This window comes from Camelus ferus, chromosome 17 (genome assembly GCF_009834535.1).
Source record: "Camelus ferus isolate YT-003-E chromosome 17, BCGSAC_Cfer_1.0, whole genome shotgun sequence".
Taxonomy (NCBI): Eukaryota; Metazoa; Chordata; class Mammalia; order Artiodactyla; family Camelidae; genus Camelus; species Camelus ferus.
The window spans coordinates 48,043,412-48,055,282 of record NC_045712.1 but is presented as its reverse complement, the minus strand read 5'-3'; the positions used below and the strand labels follow the sequence as shown (position 1 = coordinate 48,055,282).

General features: G+C 42.7%; 1 protein-coding gene across 14 annotated transcripts in view; it reads left to right on the top strand.

Moving 5' to 3' along the window:
- The first annotated feature begins 1,425 nt into the window (after positions 1 to 1,425).
- Positions 1,426 to 11,871, top strand: part of RBMS3 (RNA binding motif single stranded interacting protein 3) — a 629,715-nt gene continuing 619,269 nt past the window's right edge. For 4 of the 14 annotated variants that reach the window (XM_032459377.1, XM_032459384.1, XM_032459378.1 and 1 more), the window contains exon 1: positions 1,427 to 3,017. In XM_032459377.1, the coding sequence (XP_032315268.1) occupies positions 2,943 to 3,017 (75 nt within the window). In that variant the 5' untranslated portion in view covers positions 1,427 to 2,942. Of the gene's footprint in view, positions 3,018 to 11,871 lie in introns of all 14 variants that reach the window. The other 10 variants (XM_032459380.1, XM_032459388.1, XM_032459387.1 and 7 more) reach the window with 7 other exon arrangements.

Sequence of the window (11,871 nt, the reverse complement as noted above, 5' to 3'; positions counted from 1 at the left end):
TTTTTTTTTTGGTGTATATATATATATTTATTGATGTGATTTACAGTGCTGTGTCAGCTTATGGTGCACAGCACAATGCTTCAGTCATGCATAAACATACATATATTCATTTTCATATTCTTTTTCACCATAAGTTACTACAAGATATTGAATATAGTTCCCTGTGCTGTACAGTATAAACTTGTAGTTTATCTATTTTTTTACATATTAATATCTGCAAATCTTGAACTCCCAATTTATCCCTTCCTGCCCACCCCCCTGTAACCATAAGTTTATTTTCTATGTCTGTGAGTCTGTTTCTGTTTTGTAAATAAGTTCGTTCGTCTTTATCTTCACACGCTTACCGAGCACCCGTTTGATGCCAGATACCACGCCAGTTTTGGGAAAGAGGAAGGCAAATAAGAATGGTGGGTTCTCCAACGTTCTTGCCTTTCCTGATGCTTTTAGAGCATTCCAGGGGTAAAAAAAGGAGAAGTTAATAGGATAAACATTATATCTGGGCAAACACAAGGTGCTGGGAAAGTCAGGCTGTGCGGAGAGCGACTCGGAGGGGGTGATACCTGTGCTGAGACTGGAGGATGAGGATGAAGGCTCAGAGGTGTGGAGGTGGGTCTAGGGGAGCCCTCCAAGCAGAGGGGATGACCGAAGGCCCCGAGAGCACAGTCCTGTCCGGAGAACAGTGCAGGGCAGCATCTACTGTCTGCGTCTGGAGAAGAAGTTAGGTTTTCCAGTGTCTTGGAAACGAAACCAAAAGTCAGGACTTTATTGTCTGAGCAATGAGATGCCACAAAGGATTTTTAAGTCAATGGGGATTTTTACTTAGTATGTGACTCAGGGTGCTGCCTCCAGCCAGGAAAGTTGGAAGTCTGTCCATTCGCGAGATGAGACCCCATCTTGCAGAGTAACACAGACACGTTGGCAGCGTTGATTTAATTTTCTCAGCGACAGTCCTGCCGGTGCTTCTCACTCCTACTTTCCCTACCTTCTCTCCCTTTTCCCTTCCAACTGCTGTTCTTGTCAAAAGTCAAGCCTAAAACTGTTTGCCCACCCTCCTTATCTTTCTCCGCGGACCCTCCACACCCTCACAGTTCCCATAAACCAGACCGTTTCGTGGAGTCTGTTGCCTCCGGGGTGGCAGGGCTTTTAAGGGCATGGACCCCCGAATTGTGCTTTGGGCCAGATCCTCTGTTCTTCATGACTCGGGAGCTGGATTTGTATCGGGAACCTTCTATCCGAAAAGACGACCCTGGGCTGGGGAGGGCAGAGCCGACTTGACCAAGTGGAGAGGAGTTCGGTGCCGGCGTGCCGCTCTGGGCATGCGTGAGCACGCAGCAAAATACAGCTGGCACGGCTAATTTTAGCCTCGCCCGCCTTGAAAAGGGACCCTTTAAGGAAATATATTTTCTCTGAAACAATTTGTATTATAATGTAGCAGCTGATAGGCATGTCAGAATGCAACTTATTATTGGTGGGGAAAAACTCTGCCAAGTGATGATGATTTTTGTTGTTATTTTTTGTGATGATATCAGAAAAGTGATTTAAGCATCCATGAATCATAAAGGGATAGACAGTGAGAGAATCAGTGATTTTATTTATCAGGACTATCGTAAACCTAAGGGGACGCCTCTTTTGATTTTTACCAGATGGATGTAATGGTAAGAGTGATTATGTCTGCTGCCGTAAGTTGGCTGTTGTGATCTGGTGATGCCTGTCTTGATAATAGAGTGGTCCTGGAGTAGACTCTGAAATTTCTTCAATACTTACCGTTCTCCATGTCCTCCAAGAAGTAAAAGGTTAGTTTCTAAAGCAGGTCTCGGATTCATTGGGCTTTAGTGTGTTCACAGGTTTTGAAAGCTCCCGGGCACACTTTTTCCATTTTAACCAGCACGGTTGGTCTGTCTGCCTTTATCATTATTATTTTTTTTTTTCCTTCCTCTCCCTTCGTCCTCCGGTCCCTCCCTTGGTCTGCTGTGTTTTGCTCAGCAGGGTGGCTTACCTTGAAACTTGGCAGGACGAGAAGAGAAGGCAGCTCTTGTGCGGGGTTGATGGAGGGAAGGAGAAGACACAATCCACCGCCCACATCTGAGCTCCCCGGGTTCAGCTCCAGCCGCAGCAGCCCTGCTGTAGGAACCGCTTTGCTATGCGAGATAGCCAGCAGAGGGAATCGGAACTTTGCTTGCAGCAGGGGTTGAAGCAGCCTTTTTTTTTTTTTTTTTCTTGGAGGAAATACTGCAGCCTTCTGGAGTGCGTACGCTGCTCCCTGGAGGGGCTCTCCGGGTCCCACCCACCGGCTGGAAGGAGGGGAAGTGAATGAAAGGACAGGACAGCCTGAACACCATGTCACTCTGGGAGGGAGACAGCCGCAACTGAGCTGTGCAAGGTTTTTTTTTTTCTTTTTCTTTTCCCCTTTCTTTTTCTTTCTTTCTTTTTCTTTTTTTCTTTTTCTTCTTTCTTTCTCTTTCTTTTTTCTTTTCTTCTTCTTTTTTTTTCACCTTTTTCTTTAAGGTGGGGACAGAGACAAACAGGAGACAGGAAGCTGACCTGCAAGGATTCAGAGTTGTGCTCAAAGGACTTTGATTTTTTTTTTTTTTTTTTCCTTTACAAACGCTGGCAATTGACATCACTACAAACAGCCTGGTGGAGAAGAAACTGCCCCATCCCAAGGAGACCCCGGCGGCTGGAGGAAGGCAGGCAGGATCTGGGAGGCTGTGAGGGGGGTTTTCCTACGGATTTCCCCCCCCCTCCTTTTTTTTTTTTTTTTTTTTTTGGTGTGTTTCTTTTTAAAATTCTCGCTGTGTTGGAACTAGCCAGTGGTGGAAGAAGAATCTCCAAAGCCTCATCAGTCATCAGGACTGTCAGGAATAGTGGTTAAAGAGGACGCTCGCCTGGGGCACATACCCTGTCATCCAGTTTCCTGCCTCGGAGATAGAGATTCCAGCTACATGGGCAAACGCCTGGACCAGCCACAAATGTACCCCCAGTACACCTACTACTATCCTCATTACCTCCAAACCAAGGTATGGCTCAACCCACGGTCTGGCAGCAGTGTGGTGTCCTTCTGCACTTGGGACGGGAGACAGACAGGCGTGTGGACTATGATTATTGAGCACCCCCTACCCCCGCCACCCCATCACCTCTTCCTGCTTCTTTGACATTAGTAACATAGCCATGGAGTTAATGAAGCAGAGAACAGGAGAAGGAAGCCAGCCCGGAATCGTGGCTTTCGCTTTAAGGAAAGATAATAGTTTCCCTGGAGCTCCTTTGTTGTTATTTGGCAGCATAAACGTTCCTGCTACGGGTCCAGCCCTTGGCAGATGGGCAGGGTTGTTAAAAAGGAGATCAGAACCGTGATTAGCAGGCATGAGAATACAGTTTCAGGGGCTTTTCTGGTGAGCTGTTCTTTGTTTGTGGCTCTAAAAGGGCTTTATTCCCCCCACCGGACAGGACATGCCAGGGTGGGGGCGACTCAAACTTTTAATCGCTGAGTGTAGAATAAAGAAGGGCTGGGAAGGTATACGGCGACTACCTCAAGACCCTCAGAGTTTGTTTGGGTGTATTTTCTGCTGTTGTTCATTGCCTTACGTGTTTTATTTTGTACTGAGGACGATCGGGATGCTAGAGGCGGAATTCCGGAGCTTTACAATAGATGTTCTGTACTTTCCGAAGCTCGGGGTTTCTGTGCTGCCTGCCACCCGGAGGCCTGGGTCTGGGAACGGGGTGAAACATAGCTGATGATGATTGGACGTTAACTGGTTAAATACTTTAGGCTTTCTGCTTGCGCTCAAATGATCGCTGAGGGGGCCGGGGGCAAGCCCACGTCACTAAGCGGTGGGTAGTGCCAACCCTGAGCTTCATCCTGCAGTTCAGACATGGAAGACTCTCAGGTGTGAAATCACTGCTCCAATTTGTCAGTTCCACTGGGCTTGATCTGGGGGAAAATGTTGGTAGTTAGCCCCTTGAATGCACGGATTATATTTCTTTACAGATGATCCTGTTTTGCATTGCATTAGCCAGACTCTGCCTTCTCCTTAACAAATAAATGTGCCAGGAGTGAGCAAGGCGTGCCTGAGTGATCCATGCTGTCACCAGGACTCGGTGATGTGATGAGGGTTTGGTAATTCATGCTCTAGTTCTCGTTTATTCTGTCTCTCCCAACAATGCCTATTTGCAAACCCGACCAGGCAGCGGACTTTCAGTATTACATTAAAGACTGTTCTTTTTTGCCCTTTTCTTTCTCAGTCGCTCCGAGATTTGCCCTGCCCCTTCCAAGGTCGACTCACACTGCTTTTAGCCTTTGTGAGCATTTAGTTTGTGCTGTTGCTGCTTAAATAGCCCAGCCCTCCTGCTCCAGTGGCTCCAGCTTTAACTCTTCGGGGGATTGGGAAGAGAACGCTGCCTGCCTTCCTTAAGGAAATGGCAAAGCAAGGACAAGTTAAAAAGGGGAAATTTAGTCGTTTCTCATCCCCCAAAGAAACAAAAACAACAAACTCAAGGGTTGCCTGAAAAATATCAGACATTCCATCCTCTTTAGTCATTTGGCTAAATTTTTCCAAATGTTACAAAATTCATGCCTTCTTTTCGGTTCTTGTTTTCCACGATGAAGGAGATTCAGAAAAGAAACTTTAGATCCAAATGAATGGGATAATTGCTTTTCTGCTAGAGACTTCTTTTAACCTATTCCTGGCAGGAAATAATGTTGTGCACATTATATTAAAGAGACAGGATACTGGATCAGCTACACTGGTGGAAAATGTGTGTGTGCGTGTGCGTGCGTACTTGGGATACAGAGGGAACGTGGTGAGAGAAAAGAGCCCGAAAAATACGGAGAGAGTTTATTTTTGAATCTGTTTTGGGGTCCTAGGTAGTTTAGCGTTGCATAGACAGGCGGCATCTGGATCTTGTTAGTTTCAAGCCAGTCAAAGCCATCAACTTCTGGAACATTTTTAAAGAAGTTAGCTCCATTAGGCGGCCTCAGCTGATTTTCAGGTAATCAGATCAGGGTGGAAGGCAACACTCGGTCAGTTCCTTTGCTTATCATGGTAGCTCACACTGATGATTACGTTGTAAAATTTTGACAGTGCTGTGAAGTTGTCAGATACTGTTCCGGTGGCTCTGAAATGACAGACGTTAATAACATTCCCGGAAGCTGAAGATATGAAAACGTGCCCTGTTTTGGAACTCAGGCACGCAGGGAATGGAAAGAAGGGTCTGTGGACAACATTTTAAAGGGTGGGAACTTTCTGACAGCATTAACACTGTTTAGTGAAGCCCTGTCGTGTCCCAGGATAGCATGAAAACAGCCGGGTTATTTCAGTACCACTTTTTGCACTAATATCTCAAAACACCATCAAAAGAATTTTGAAGGAAATACAAGCTCTTTATATTTACTTGGTAAGCCTAAGTGAGATTCATAAACTCCCCTGTCCTTCTAGCCTTGGCTTGTAGTTATAACTCAATTTAAAAATCATGGCTATTTAAAATGATGCTGACATGTAAAGGAACATTTATGGTTGATGAAAACAGAATTCTGGGGTAGACAACAAAAATTATATCCTGGTGTTATTGTGCCTTAAACTGTTCTCCAAATTCAGGTGTTTTTAACCAACCCATGAAAGCTATTTGCTGCCATGACTTTTGGGTGGAAAAATCGACATAGTTTAAAGAACTAAAATGTTTATTATTGTATTTATTTAGAAAATGCAAAAATACTGAACCTTCTCTTTCTACCTAAGTATGTGTGTTAGATACAGTTGCTAGGTTCCTATGATAAAACAAAAGGAACGTGGATTTTTAAATTAATGCAGATGTCTTCCATGTCCTCAAATGCAAGTGAAGTTTTAAGAAAACTTGTGACACTTCCCTGCCTCTCTCCTCTTATTACCCATCATAGTAGAAGCAATTGCTTTGTTGCTTAAAAAGGAAAAAGAAAAATAGGGAAAACCTGAGGCTAGCTTACACCTTGTGGCGATGCCAGTAAAATATGCTTCTTCTCATAGGCCTTGAATTAAAAATTGTCACTTGTCAATTTTCTTTTTGGCCAATTTCTTTTTCCCCCTGCCAAAAGAAGCAATTTCAAAAAAGAACATTGCTTTTGGTTGGGAGTCTTGAAAAAATCTTGGTGACATGACATAAAGTTTAAATAAGACAGAGAACTGGGTTAAACAACAACAAAAAATTGCATCAAAAGGAATTTGCTGTTGGAAGGCCACCCAGAATAATCAGCAAGTTTTAGAGAAAGGGGACCAACAATAGTTCATTAGCTTAATGATATTATACGTAATGATGTTTGATTGAGTTGTACCCTAATTTTGTCAAGGAATTTGTCACAGCTCGCTCCAAACGACCAACCTGTCGCTATTGCATTACAAGACCCAGGGTGAATTTCAAGCTGAATTTGAGGTCCTTTGCAGGGTTTTCCGGGAAAAACAAATTAGTGGAAGTGGGAAAGCTAAAGAGAGTAAAATGTGGTGGTCCCCGCCTGGTGAGTCAATATTTTGCAGTTGAGAAAGAGATATTTCTCTCCTACGAGATACTTGGAAACCTTTAGTCATCTTCGTAAAACTGTAAAATTCACTCAAGCACACACAGCAAGCTGGTCTTCCTCTTCCACATCCTCACCAGTTCACTGTGTTTCTACCAACTCGGTGTGGTTTCTGACCACGTGGTTTCTTCATCAGTCGACTGCTTTCCCTCCTTGGCCATCTGCTTCCCCAGAAGACCTTGAAGAAAGGGGTTCGGACCATGGAACCCCGACAGGGTTTCTCTGGCTGGTGGGACTCAGATTCAGCTTGGAGCCTGGTGTGAAGCTGGGGTCAGGTGGAAGGAGTAATTCATCAACTGTGCACTGATTTCAGGCTGAATTTCCAACCATCTGCAGCTGGACAGCCGCCCGGCTCTGAAAGTCTCACTGGAGCCCAGCAGTGCCACGGAAGGAAAGACACTTGAAAACACAAGGACTGAGCAGTCGGAGGGAAGACAGAAGCTCCTGGTGGGGGTGGGGTGGGGGCACAGAATCTTCTTGAAAGTCGTGAATGTGCAGCTCTTTCAAAGGCCAAACAAAACCGCCCTGAACACATTTCTTGCACACAAAAATGGAGAAAATCTTGCCGAGGGAGGGAGTGAGTTTAGAATTTCCTCAGTACTTCCTGCCTCAGATTTGCATGGATAGTCACAGTTGGTAACTTGCCAGTTTTAAAGCAGCCTTGAAAACTCCCAAGTACGGTTTCTCTTTGAAACATACAAAACTGGTTTTTTAAAAATTCTTCCAGCAATAGACGTTTTCGGTAGAACTCCAAATACTTCTTTTCGCTTCAGTGGGTTAATAGGATAGCATGAAACTATGAGAACTCTTGTCTCATTTTAGAAGGCATACTATTTTAATTGGTTTTAAATGAGAGGAATATTCGAAATAAGGGGCTGCCCTCCCTTTTTAGCTTTTTTTTTTTCTTCTTTACTCCTTGAAATCTTTGTGATTGTTGGGATTCTCTTGTCTATGATGTAATTGTTGTTATCACAACACTAAGTTTGCTGCCTCCTTATACGGAGTAGAAGTGTAAAAAGTTCATTTTTTTTTTTCCTCCCGAGTAATTCCAAACTTAAGGGAAACACCATGTATATTTCTATGAACAGTATCTTTCCAGCACATTTTCCTTTCACTTTCTCTCAATTTGGAAAAAGAAAAACAGAATCATAACTCAAAACTGTTTCCATGAAGTCATAAACTGGATCTGCGGGCTGGAGGTAGGGGCGAGGTGAAGGGACAGGGGCCAAAGACAGAAGATGCATGCGAGTCATTCCAGGTCTTCCTGGCTCCAGGAATTCTGGAAAGCTGCGTTTCTGCACTAAGATGATTTACACAATCCTTTTTTTTTTTTTTTTTTTGACATTATCAGTCTTTTTGGCAGAGAGAGGGCTCAGTCACAATTATGCCCGTGCCAAATTCAAAGAAAACCAGGCTTCTCCTTTAAAAGAAAATCTTTTTAGGGTTGGACTTCTTATTCAGGGTAAATGGTTGGTGTTTATCCAAAATTGGCTTCGAGGACTACATTAAAATTGTGTTTTGTAATAGTCTCATAAGCCACAGCTGTGTGTGGTTCAACAGTGTAATATCAAAAGCATGTAAGAATAGACATTTTTAGGCTATAGCTGTTACACAGAAGAGTGCAGATGGAGCCGAGGGGAGACTGGGAGCAAAAGCAGCCACGTGTGTTGTGATACGTGTGTGAACATATGTGTCATGATACGTATGTTGCGTTGCTGTTTTGTGCAGTAGTGGGAAAAATGCTGAACTCTTTTGGAGGTGATCAAAAGCCCTGCTCTTTGAAAAATGGAAATAGACAAAAAAGCACCATTTTTATTTTAAATAATAGCGTGCCATTTAATTGCAAAATGCATAGTTACTGAATGGATCCGAAACCCAGGCAAATGGAAAGATGAAAGTTAGCCCCATGGAGCACACTTTGAAAAAGGAAAAGTGAATTTTTTCCTTTCTGTTTTGAAATTATAAATGCTTTTCTTTGTTCCTTTCTTTTCTTTTCTTTTCTTTTCTTTGCTACTTTAATCTGTAGAACTATTATTGTAAGAAAACCTTCAGGTCATTTATTCTTAAAAAAAAGAGGGCTAGATAATAAGAATCAGCAACTTAGAGCAAAATAAGTAGCAGTGTGATTCTTTTTTAAGATATTTGAAAATATGATACTCAGTTTGCATGAATATTGCTCTTTTGTTAACAGTGTTAAAAATTACATAGTTACGCACAGCGACACAACTTTTCCTTCTTTTTTTTTTTTTTTTTGGCAAGAATGTTACAGTAAAGAAGTTTTTAACTACAATGTTTGTGAAAGAATGTTCATGAAAACTATAATGCCTGGTCTTGCAGAGATTACCCAGCTATACAATTAATAATACTAATAACAAATGTATTAGTAAGTCATTATTTTCGGGGCCTTGGAAAAGCCCATAGAATTGGCTATTGACTTTCAGATTTCAAACATTAAAAAGCAAATTTAAAAAAGAGAAAAGGGGGGCGGACAGAGAGAAGTTGGATTCAGTGTGTTTTTGTTTTCAACTTTCCTTTTTCAAGTTGATAACAGCAGAGAATGTGTTCACATAAATTTTTTTTTTCCCCGTGTAGATTTATTGGTCAGGAAATATGTACCATGTGGAGTCAGATCCCTGAATAAAGTTTTGCTGTTCAGAACAGCAGCCTCTAATACACAGCAAATTTCAGGAGGCTGGATGATTAGTTAGAAGATACCCGTCCTGTCTTTCTTCGGGAAGATTCTCTGATTTGTGTGTCAAGGAGTTGGCTTCCAGGTCACCTTCTCTAGGACGTCTTCCGGGCTTAGCATGTGTGAGTCTCGCTTTGAGACAGTTGAGGCTGCTTTGAGATATTTAGTGGTCTTTGGGAGATGGCCTCAGTTTTGTGTCCCTGATGAGATTTTGTTTGGGTCCTCCGTGCTTTCTGCCGAGCAGCTCAACACTGTTTTGCTGATTCCAGGGACCTGACAAACATCCTTGGCCACATCTGAATCCAGCATCCAGAGAAGCACCTCCATCCCCCGGGGGTGGGTGGAGAGCTTTTCCCAGGGGTGGGACCAGAAGACAGGTGCTGTCGAAGCACTAGCGTTGCTGGCTTCATTGTGGCTCACGTCTTCTGCTTTGAGTGGGTAAACTCAGGTCGCATCCAAAGACTGAAGGTTGGTGATGTGACACTGTCCTGTGCCTCATTTCACTTGCTTTCTAGGTGGCATCAGAATTGGATGGTTTTGTGTCTGTTTGGCTAAACCAGTTGAGGTGATGAAGGAAGTTGGCTTGTCTCATTGAGATCCTGACAGCCCTCGATCCGTGAATGAATCTAGGAGCCAAGTGTACGTGTGGGAATCACGATCCAGAGACAAAATGCTGTTTTGACTAGAGTTTGCAAAAACCTACGAATCCTTGAATTTCTAGATAGTAACCTTTAAAGCACGGTGTGGGGGGGGGATTACTACAGTAACCAGAGCACATGGGATTGTAGAAGATAAATGACAACTTCCCCGGGACACAGAAACAAGAACATTCTCTTTCCCTCTTTTTCTCGAGAGGTCCCCATCTTCGTCCACCCCAAAGCCCCTGTTGGCTGAATTCATGAAAGTAACTGGAACCTTGGATTTTGTTTTTAACAAATGGCGAAAAAATGCAGAAAGGAAACTAGATTACATATACAATCAAGGCAACCTTGATAAGGCTTCCCTGTCACGTGGGAGGGAAGAAAACTGAATCTCATGATATTCTAAATATTGATGCTACTACCAATATTTGGGAACTGGTTTTTAACTTGTTCTAGAATTGGCTTTCCCACGATTCTACTGCAGGGTTAAGAAACTGGCATGTGTTGCCCTCAGTACGCTGGGCGCACCTGACTTCTTGGTTGTCGTCTTCTTAACTGGTCGTTTTGAAGCTGAATATGGGTCATGTCTAGAATTTACTGAGGGTTTTTGAGACATCTTACAGTTTTTATCCTGGTACTGGTGTCTGTTTATCTTAGTCATATTTCTGATTGATGACAACTTAATGAAAAAGAAAACGGGAAACAGAATGCTAACTAGCTGGTTTTCTGGAACAGATTAAGATACCCTAAATGCTTTTCTTATGTTTGCAAGTCATATTTGAAGCTGTTACTGACGTCTGGGAAGTCCCGTGTGGCTCCTCTTAAAGCTTACCGTTCCCACAGATTGGATGGTGGCACCTAGAATATGCCTGAGAGCTAAGGTAGCTTAACACTGAAGCAAAAACACACTTTTCAACTCCAGAGACTTTGGAGTAGGTGACGTATTTGAAGAAGTGTGTACAAAGACTGTTTGCAAGGAGACCACACAAGAAAACCATATGACCTACCTCTGATGTTTAATCTTCTCTTGAGGGATGAGAAACACATTTTTTTTAGGTTGGTGCTAGTCCACTGAAGGGTTGTGACAGCTCCTGGGTTAGCCTTGGTCTTGGCTTTTTGTCGCTCAGTCTCTTGTCCATTTGAGACACCAGTTGAGACACCGGTTGAGACTGTGCCTTTGAAAATAAAGATGTTGTCTTTTCACTTAGGTAGGCAGGGAATTCTGAAAAGAATCAAGTTCTGGTGTTCTTTTCTAATTTTTTCCCCAAAGTCAACCACCGGCTTAAAGCTTCATTATTCACCTGTTAGGACATCTAGACGTCTGTTGGCAATGGGAAACCTCCCCCTTCTGGCTTGTTCTTGTTTTTGTGTTTAACTTTGTTGATAAGCTAGAAAAAGAGGGGGGAAACGTGCAAGGGGATAGGTCAGTGAACATGAACAATTTTTTTCTCCACGTTTAGCGTCTTCCTTTAACGATGGGTGAAGTTCTAAAACCTTCATGTTTTCTGGACATTTTTGGAGGTTTATCTTAACAAACATATTGAACATATTAAAGCACACTCACATTCCATGTCAAATTAGATTTTTTTGCAATAAAATATTGAAAGATTTTTATAATTTTGTTGCTGAAACTCTCTGAGTACAAGTACATTTCTGTGTCCTTGTGAATTTGAGGCCATCATCTTGCATAGGTAGGAACTTTTGCAAAGCAAAATATATATATATATATATATATAATCTACAGATCTGCTTCAGGTACAAAGATTGTTCGCTTTTGTGCTAAATAGAACCATGAATAAGTTGACCATTCAGTATGTTTTGTAGAAACAAATGTTTACTAATTTTGGTTTCAGAGTTTTCTTTCTGGTTGGGAGATTCTATATTTTGTGGGTCTGAAAATGGTCAGAGAACCTAAAAATCTGGCCACATCTCTAACTGCGGTGGCCTTTTGCCATTCAGGAGATCTCTGGGTTTTAGTAATCCCAAATTTCCGGGGCGGG